Below are 8,687 nucleotides of genomic sequence, written 5' to 3'. Positions count from 1 at the left end.
ACCAGAAGAAAGCACGGTGAGGTGGATTTCTACATGCGAGAGGATGAGAACGAGAGGATGGCTGCCCCTCATGTGACAGGGGGGTCATGGACGCCTACCATGTCCTCTTCGACTGTCGGCGCTTCGACGAGGAGCGCATCAACCTGGAGGAGAGTCTGGAGGAGACCTTCTCACAGGAGAGCATGGTGCCATTGATGATGGAGTCGGGGCGCAAATGGGAAGCCACAGCCAAGTTTGTGGCGAAGGTCATGAAGGAGCTGAGAGCCCTGGAGAGGGTGCGTAACGGGGGGGAGGACTAAGCTGCAGGAGTTGGGCGAAGCATTGCTTCACGGCCGTACCGTCCAACACAGCAGCATCAATCTCCACTAGCCCCATTAATAAATTAAATTTATAGTAATGTAAATAATTGGTAGGATAAATTTAACATTTAAATAAGAGAAAATAAATAAAATACGAATATAAAAAAAAAAGCGTGTCCATGTGTACACCTGTCGTTGTGTACACCGATGTGACATAGTTTTTGAATGGTATAATGATGTTGTTGATAGGTAATTGTGGAATGTAATGAGCTTGTATCATATTTTTGCTTGTTCACGCTTATACGCCAGTCGTACCATTTTTCGAGTAACTAATAAAGGGGGCAGCTAGTAATGGTGATGCCTTAATTGGACATTTTGCGCGAATTTAGATAGCTGGAGCTGAGGCTAGCTAAATATGCTTAGGGTTGTTTCCATTTATATACCCTGGCAGAGGGTATTATAATTTGGGTCAAAAGTGTGCAACGCAGTGAAGGAGACATCTCCGACCCTATAAAGTATATTTATTCTTGATCAGGATCACCTCCAGAGTCGATATGAGCATGTCCGTCTATCCGTCTGTCTTTCTGTTTCTAGAGCTATCGTCTCTCAGTTTTAGAGCTATCGAGTTGAAACTTTGCACACATCCTTATTTTCCTTGCAGGTAGTATATAAGTTGGAACGGCCGGGATCGGTCGACTATATCCTATAGCTGCCATATAACTGATTGATCGGAAATGCCATAACTTTGGTGTTTTTAAGTTAGAGAACGATCGGAATTGGCATAACTTTGGTGTCTTTTAAGCTAGAATGATGGGAATGATGATGACATTTTGAAATTTGTCTCGTTTTATTCAGAATTATTGAGCCAACATTGATATGTGGTATGGATGACAGAATTTTTGTAAGTTGTACCGAAAAAATGGCGTCAAAATCTGAAAAACACGAATAAAAGACGAAAATTTCAGTTTCAGGTGTAAAAATTTTGTCTTTTTCGTTTAAAAAAAATTTAAGATATATATTTTTTTCAGAAGCTACTATTGAAAGAAGTTTTAAACTATTGAAAAACACCGGCAATTTTGAAATCGGTTTAAAAAAACGCGTTCAGGAATTTTGAAGCGCAAAAAGTCCCGAAAAACGGGTTTTTAACCATAAATTGAGGCTGTAATACATGGTTTTGTGATATACTCGACCCAATAAACAATTCCTACTATGTCACTTCAAAAGTTCAGAATCACTGTTGCACTGTGTAATCAGCGACCCCAAAATTATTACCGCAACAATGCACCTTCTAAGGATTGATCGTCCCAACAACTGTATTGGTACCACAACAAGTACGGCAGAGATGCACAGCGTTGCAGCTGTACAGCAAAAAAACTGTGCCACTGTGCAGAAAAAAACTAAATGCAACCGTCAGAGGATCAAGAGGCAGCTTTGACGGATTAAGTAATTTCGTCTCTTCTTATCATCAAGCATTTCAAATCAATGGTCACAGAATTTCTTACTGCAACCGACTTTTCGTATCAGACGCCCAATCTGGTTGAAAATTTGTAGTCGATACAGCAGCTGACGTTTCGATTATTCCATCCAGCACTATTCACAAGAATATACAAAACGCCAATCGCCATACACTCTTTGCAGCGAACGGCACAGGAATAAAAACATACGGCACCATCCGCTTGACACTGGACCTAGGACTACGTCGTCCTTACACTTGGAACTTTATTATTGCTGATACCAATACTCCAATCATTGGATCAGATTTTCTACACTACAACCTCCTTGTTAACATCGAGGAGGCTAAGTTAGTTGATGCCAAAACACGCTTGACATGCTGTGGTATCCACACACATCAAAATTCATCAATTATTAAAACAATCAACACATCCAACGCATTTGCTCAACTGTTGGAGGAATTTAAAGACATCATACAATTTAACACAATCACACATCGTCCATCGTCAAAGACTAGCGTCACCCACGTCATCGAAACCAAAGGAGCACCCCCCTTCGCGCGACCACGAAGACTGACCCCAGAGAAACTCCGAGCAGCAAAGAACGATTTTCTATATTTAATGGACAGGGAGTATGATGACCTTCTAAAAGCCCATATGCTTGACCTTTACACATGGTACGAAAACCTACTGGCAAATGGAGACCATGCGGTGACCACCGCGCCCGCAATGCGCAAACCACACCGTTCCGGTATCCACTACCACACATACAAGATTGCACACACGTGTTCTATGGAAAAACTATTTTCTCCAAGATCGATCTCAACCGCGCATACAATCAAATCCCTATAGAACCTAAAGACATCCCTAAAACGGCCATAACAACTCCATTTGGTCTGTTTGAATTCACACACATGACATTTGGACTGTGTAACGCAGCTCAAACATTTCAACGCTATATGCATACAGTATTCAGAGATTTAGACTTTGTCTTTGTTTACGTCGACGATATATATCGGCCAAAATACAACAACATCATATCCATCTGCGCCAAGTTTTCGATAAACTGCAAGAGTACAATCTCATGATAAACCCCAGCAAATGTAGTTTTGGAAAAGAATCAATTGAGTTCTTAGGACATAAAATTAACCACCAGGGTATTAAACTTCTACAAACCAAGCTAAAAGCCTCGATTCCTCGCAATGATCAACTTTTATAGACGATTCCTCCCTAATGTTATTCAACATCAAGCTCCACTGGTGCAGCTTTTACCAGGTATTAAGAAAAACGATTCCACCCCAATCAACTGGAGAACAGTAACAATCGACAAATTCAACAGTTGGAAAAATTCTTTAGAACAAGCTGCACTATTGGCACATCCAGCACCGAACGTAAACCTCTCGCTAAGGACAGACGCAAGCAACATAGCAGTGGGAGCGGTTCTACATCAAGTCATCAACTCTGAATACCAGCCAATGGAATTCTTCAGCATTAAGCTCTCAGAAATACAACGAAAATATAGCACATACGATCGGAAACTCCGAGCAATTTACCTCGGAATAAAAAATTTCCGCCACATGCTGGAAGGCAGGGTTTTTCACATCCGTGCTGACCACAAACCCTTAGTATACGCTTTCGATCAAAAACCCGAAAAAGCATCCCCGTGGCAACTTCGCCAATTGGATTTCATAGGACAATTCATCACATTTATAACACACGTAGCAGGAGACGAAAATACAACCGCAGATACGCTTTCCTGCATCGAAGCCATCGGAGACAATTGCATTAATTTTAATGAAATAAGCGATGCGCAATTACGCTGCCCAGAACTCCAAAAACTACTCAATTCCAACACCAGCTTGCTTCAGTTAAAAGCAATATTTTCCTCATACACATCACTCACAAATTTGCGATGTATCTACTTTTAGCGTACGGCCTTTCATACCACAGCCACCTAGAAACAATATCATTGAGAAGCTACACAACATTGCACACGATGGAGTTAAGGGGGCATACGCAGTTGGAGCGCCAAAAAATAGAAATTTTTCCTGAATTTTTTTCTCGTAAACTATTGCATTTTTTTTTTAATATCGCTTTAATATGTGAAAGGTATAATGATGTACTCTTGAAGAGGGTATTATAATTTTGGTCAAAAGTGTGCAACGCAGTGAAGGAGACATCTCCGACCCTATAAAGTATATATATTCTTGATCAGGATCACCTCCTGAGTCGATATGAGCATGTCCGTCTGTCCGTCTGTCTGTTTCTACGCAAACTAGTCTCTCAGTTTTAGAGCTATCGAGTTGAAACTTTGCACACATCCTTCTTGCAGGCAGTATATAAGTCAGAACTGCCATATAGCTGCCATATAACTGATTGATCGGAAATGCCATAACTTTTGTGTTTTTTAAGTTAGAAAGACTTATGTACTACCTGCAAGGAAAAGTAGGATGTGTGCAAAGTTTCAACTCGATAGCTCTAAAACTGAGAGACTAGTTTGCGTAGAAACCGACAGACAGACGGACAGACAGACAGACGGACAGACGGACATGCTTATATCGACTCAGGAGGTGATCCTGATCAAGAATATATATACTTTATAGGGTCGGAGATGTCTCCTTCACTGCGTTGCACACTTTTGACCAAAATTATAATACCTTCTGCAAGGGTATAAAAACACCAAATTATGCCAATTTCGATGGTTCTATGACAGCTATAGGATATAGTCGGCCGATCCTTATGAAATTTTGTACATAAGATATTTTGGTAAAATATAACATATATATAAGCATGCTAAGTTTCAAGACAATCGGGTCACTAGTTTTCGAGTAAGAGTGGTCACCGACTTCAAAAACGTTGTATTGAGAAAAACGTGTTTAAAGTCATTATTACATAAACCGGACGCCCCTACCTTTATACATGTGTATCTCAATGAATTTTCACCGGATCATTTCAAAATTTTGTGAACACATTTCTAAATATATACACTTTAAGAAAATTCAAAAAAAAAAAATCGATTTTTTGAAAGTTACAAGTGCGCATGCCCCCTTAAGGCAACTATAAAACTTTCAAAACAACGATTCGTTTGGCCCTCTATGCACAAAGAAATCTCCGAGTTCGTAAATGACTGCATTCCATGTCAAAGATAAAAAATCACCCGTCACGTTCGTTCACCTCTTCAACACTTCACACTACCCAACCAAAGATTCGAGCACATCAATCTGGATCTTATTGGACCACTACCACAATCTGGCCTCACCATTATAGATCGGTACACGAGGTGGCCAGAATCCATCGACATGCAAGCCGATACCGTAGCATCCGCCCTCATTCGCTCTTGGATCTCCAGATTTGGCATTCCGGCTCGAATCACAATGGATCAAGGCAGACAATTCGAATCGAGGCTATTCAATGAATTATCAAGGCTACTGGGAATCGATCACCTACGTACAACCGCATATCATCCACAAGCAAACGGAATCATTGAACGCTGGCATCGAACATTAAAAGCTGCCATCATGAGCAAAAACCAGGCGAATTGGCCACAGAAACTACCAATAATTCTTTTAGGACTTCGCACAGCTTACAAACCGGGCATTCAAGCAACACCCGCACAGCTAGTATACGGAACTACGCCCAGATTACCGGGAGAGTTTTTCCACCAATCAAATAAAATACAATCCCAAACGGAATATGCCAAAGAATTGGAAAAAATCACTCAAGAGATCCGTTCAGCACAAACAGCTCATCATGATACCTCCAAACCATATATATTTATATATGAGTATATATTTCCAACGAAATGATGCCGTACGCACTTCACTTCAACCTCTATAAGGTTGTCAAATATCTCCCTTCCGCTTTTTTGCTCTTTATTCAATGCTTTATAAAAAGTGTTACAGTGATCGGATTTAGTTCAAATATGCGCTGTTTTGTTCGATAATCTGTTTCCATCTAGACGGCAACTTCATAATACCTCCCTCGTAGAAGCCCCCCTCCTTATTTGCGAAGAACTCGGACAGCCACTTTTCACAAGCCTCTTTGAGTTCAACTTTACACCACCAAGGGCGTTCGCCATGGACAGGAACAGGTGGTAATTACTTGGCGCTATGTCCGGGCTATATGGTGGAAACGATAAAACCTCCCATCCGAGCTCCCGTAGCTTCTGACGAGTCATCAACGAAGTGTGTGGTCTGGAGTTGTCCTGGTGGAACACTACACCCTTCCTGTTGGCCAATTCTGGACGCTTCTGGTCGATCGCCTGCTTCAAGCGGTCCAGTTGTTCGCAGTAGATGGAAGAATTAAGCGTCTGGCCATATGGGAGCAGCTCATAGTGGATGATTCCCTTCCAATCCCACCAAACACACAGGAAAACCTTCCTGGCCGTCAATCCCGGCTTGGCCACTGTTTGGGACGATTCACCGGCCTTCGACCACGACCGTTTTCACTTGATATTGTCGTATGTGATCCATTTTTCGTCGCCAGTCACCATCCGCTTCAAGAATGGGTCGAGTTCGTTCCGTTTCAGCAGCATATCGCAGGCGTTGATTCGGTCCAGAAGGTTTTTTTGCGTCAAATCATGCGGCACCCAAACATCAAGCTTTTTTTTGTATCCAGCCTTCTGCAGATGGTTTAAAATGGTTTGGTGACTAACTCCCATCTCCTGGGCGATGTCACGAGATGCCAAATGCCGGTCTAACTCGATGTATTCCATGATTTGATCGGTATTTGTCGTCACAGGTCTTCCGCCGGCTGGCTTATCCATGGTGTCATTTTCACCGGCTCTGAATCGTCGAAACCATTCCTCCGCGGTTCGAAGTGATAGAGTACCATCCCCCAAAACACCATTAATCTCACGGAACGTTTCTCTAGCGGATTTGCCTTTAACGAAGGAAAACTTTAAAATAGCGCGAATTTCGGCGTTAGTGAACTCCATGTTTACACGTCTATAACTGTTGAACGCAATATCCAAACTAATCATGCATACCGTCGTTTTGTAGGTTACGTCAAGACCTTTCAAATTATGTATAGTATTGCCAGATACGAGCTCTGTAGCGCTTTGTACATAGCCGCGAAATTCAAAAGACAAAAAGGCGGAAGGGAGATATTTGACAATCTTATATATGACGGTCCATTTGAAGTCATCGAAAGGAACGACAAACACTTCACCTTATCCGTCGCTGGACGTGCAGTCAAAGTATCGGTGGACCGCCTCAAGCCCGCCTTCGTAATAATGCAACACCCGATAGACAAAATCTCAACGCTGGAACTACCAAATAAAGGATCAGACCTACAGGCTCTTGGAGAGCCACCGGAAACAACCTCACCTCCAAGACCCCGGCGTACAATTAGACTCCCTGCTCGCTTTGCACCATGAAGTCTAAGGGGGAGTACTGTAGTGAGTCAACCGACACAATTTAAAATAGCAACAAATAAATACTTCTTCGCCGTGGTATCTAAAAACCCTTTGGGCATACTGAAAGACTACTCGCTACAAGAAGATTCACTCTTCAAGAAATCGTCCTAATATTCACAACCTATAAATTTAACCAATTCTTTTTATCCACCCTAATAATGCAATTTATCTTTAATAAATATTAATAGTACTTATACTTATTTGGGGCATATAAGTCTCCATAGGTATATCAACTTCGGCTCCGCCCAAAGTTAGCTTTCCTTTCTTGTTTTTATTAGAAAATTGATTTAATGGTAAAATTCTCTTAAGGATCGGCCAACTATATACTATATACGATATAATATATAACGATCAAAAGTATATTTGTTCAGTAGAAGTCTATGGTGTTGGTTTTAATTTTCGTAACAATAGTTTCGTAATAATAGTAGTAGTAATCAGTCTTAATATTATCTCAATGTAGAGTATATTTGAAGGTAAATTATTAAATTTGTTAATGTTCTTCAAAGCATAGCTCTGCTCCGCTTCTTTAAGCCGCTTCTTTTATTAAGAGTGGATTTAAAAACTGGATTATCAAAATCAATGATCATCTCTGTCCGTTTGATTCACAGTATAGTAGTCTTGAGCTGCTAAATGAGTCTCCAATGCGACACCAAAACCCTTACAGGTGATCGCACCATCTTAACATATATTTGATTCCCGAGGATTTGTTTCAATACTATTTGTTCTGTAAGATTTTGACCGGAGAGCATTTTTGTCCTAGAACAACAGCCAAGTATGGCAAAGAAAAAAATTGCCAATCCTGTGGAAGTGAAACTCTCACATGTTTGAGTCACTAACCAACCTTCCATATTAAGTGAAAAAAACCAATTTCTTCTCTTACACATCCGAAAACATCCGAAACTGTGTTTTGACAATTCTTTCTTTGCAACCCATATTATAGTCTTTACAGAAACATTGTTAAAGAAACATTGTTTTAGCTGTTAAATTTTTCCAAGTAAATACACCACTGTTACACGTGATAGATTTCTGCGAAGGTGATGGTGTTAAATTCTGTAATGTTTGGTGACATAGAATTTCTTTGCATTAAAATCATTTTGTCCGGTCAATCTTTATTTGTAACCTTTTCCTATATACCTTTGTCTGAACCGCCTACATACTGGCAACACTTGTCCGCTATTTGATTCGTTTCTTATCTTCTGTCCGATTTTGCCCAGCTGGTCAGTAGTTTTATAATTTTGTAAACACGTAGCGCAAACATGTGTAATTTCCTCCTCTGCTTATATTTTAAAACTCATATAATCACGTTCATCAAGCAACATTCCAGCTCTGCCAACCTTATCAATTAGCCAACTCCATAGCCCATATTTTGATAAAAGTAGGTGATTTATTATATGATCTTTATTTTTATTATTATTATCTGATTAAGCCCGTGCATTCGCCAGGCCCCGATGAATTTTTTTTGATGAACTGTGTCAAGGCACTGTGCAAACCTCTCCTTAAACTATTAAATACATCTCATCT

The 8,687-nt window shown here is 40.6% G+C and overlaps 1 protein-coding gene across 1 annotated transcript; it reads right to left on the bottom strand.

Moving 5' to 3' along the window:
* Positions 1 to 5,582: 5,582 nt before the first annotated feature.
* On the bottom strand, positions 5,583 to 6,866 carry LOC116656405 (histone-lysine N-methyltransferase SETMAR-like). The gene is made up of 2 exons (XM_032455957.2): positions 6,693 to 6,866; positions 5,583 to 6,631 (listed from the first exon to the last, which is right to left on the bottom strand). The coding sequence occupies exon 2, from the start codon at positions 6,513 to 6,515 to the stop codon at positions 6,195 to 6,197; it is 321 nt and encodes a 106-aa protein (XP_032311848.1). The 5' UTR covers positions 6,516 to 6,631; positions 6,693 to 6,866; the 3' UTR covers positions 5,583 to 6,194.
* Between the last annotated feature and the right edge of the window lie 1,821 nt (positions 6,867 to 8,687).

The sequence above is a fragment of the Drosophila ananassae genome, chromosome XL, assembly GCF_017639315.1.
Source record: "Drosophila ananassae strain 14024-0371.13 chromosome XL, ASM1763931v2, whole genome shotgun sequence".
Classification (NCBI taxonomy): Eukaryota; Metazoa; Arthropoda; class Insecta; order Diptera; family Drosophilidae; genus Drosophila; species Drosophila ananassae.
Note: the sequence above shows the minus strand (reverse complement) of the source record. Positions and strands in the feature narration are given on the sequence as shown.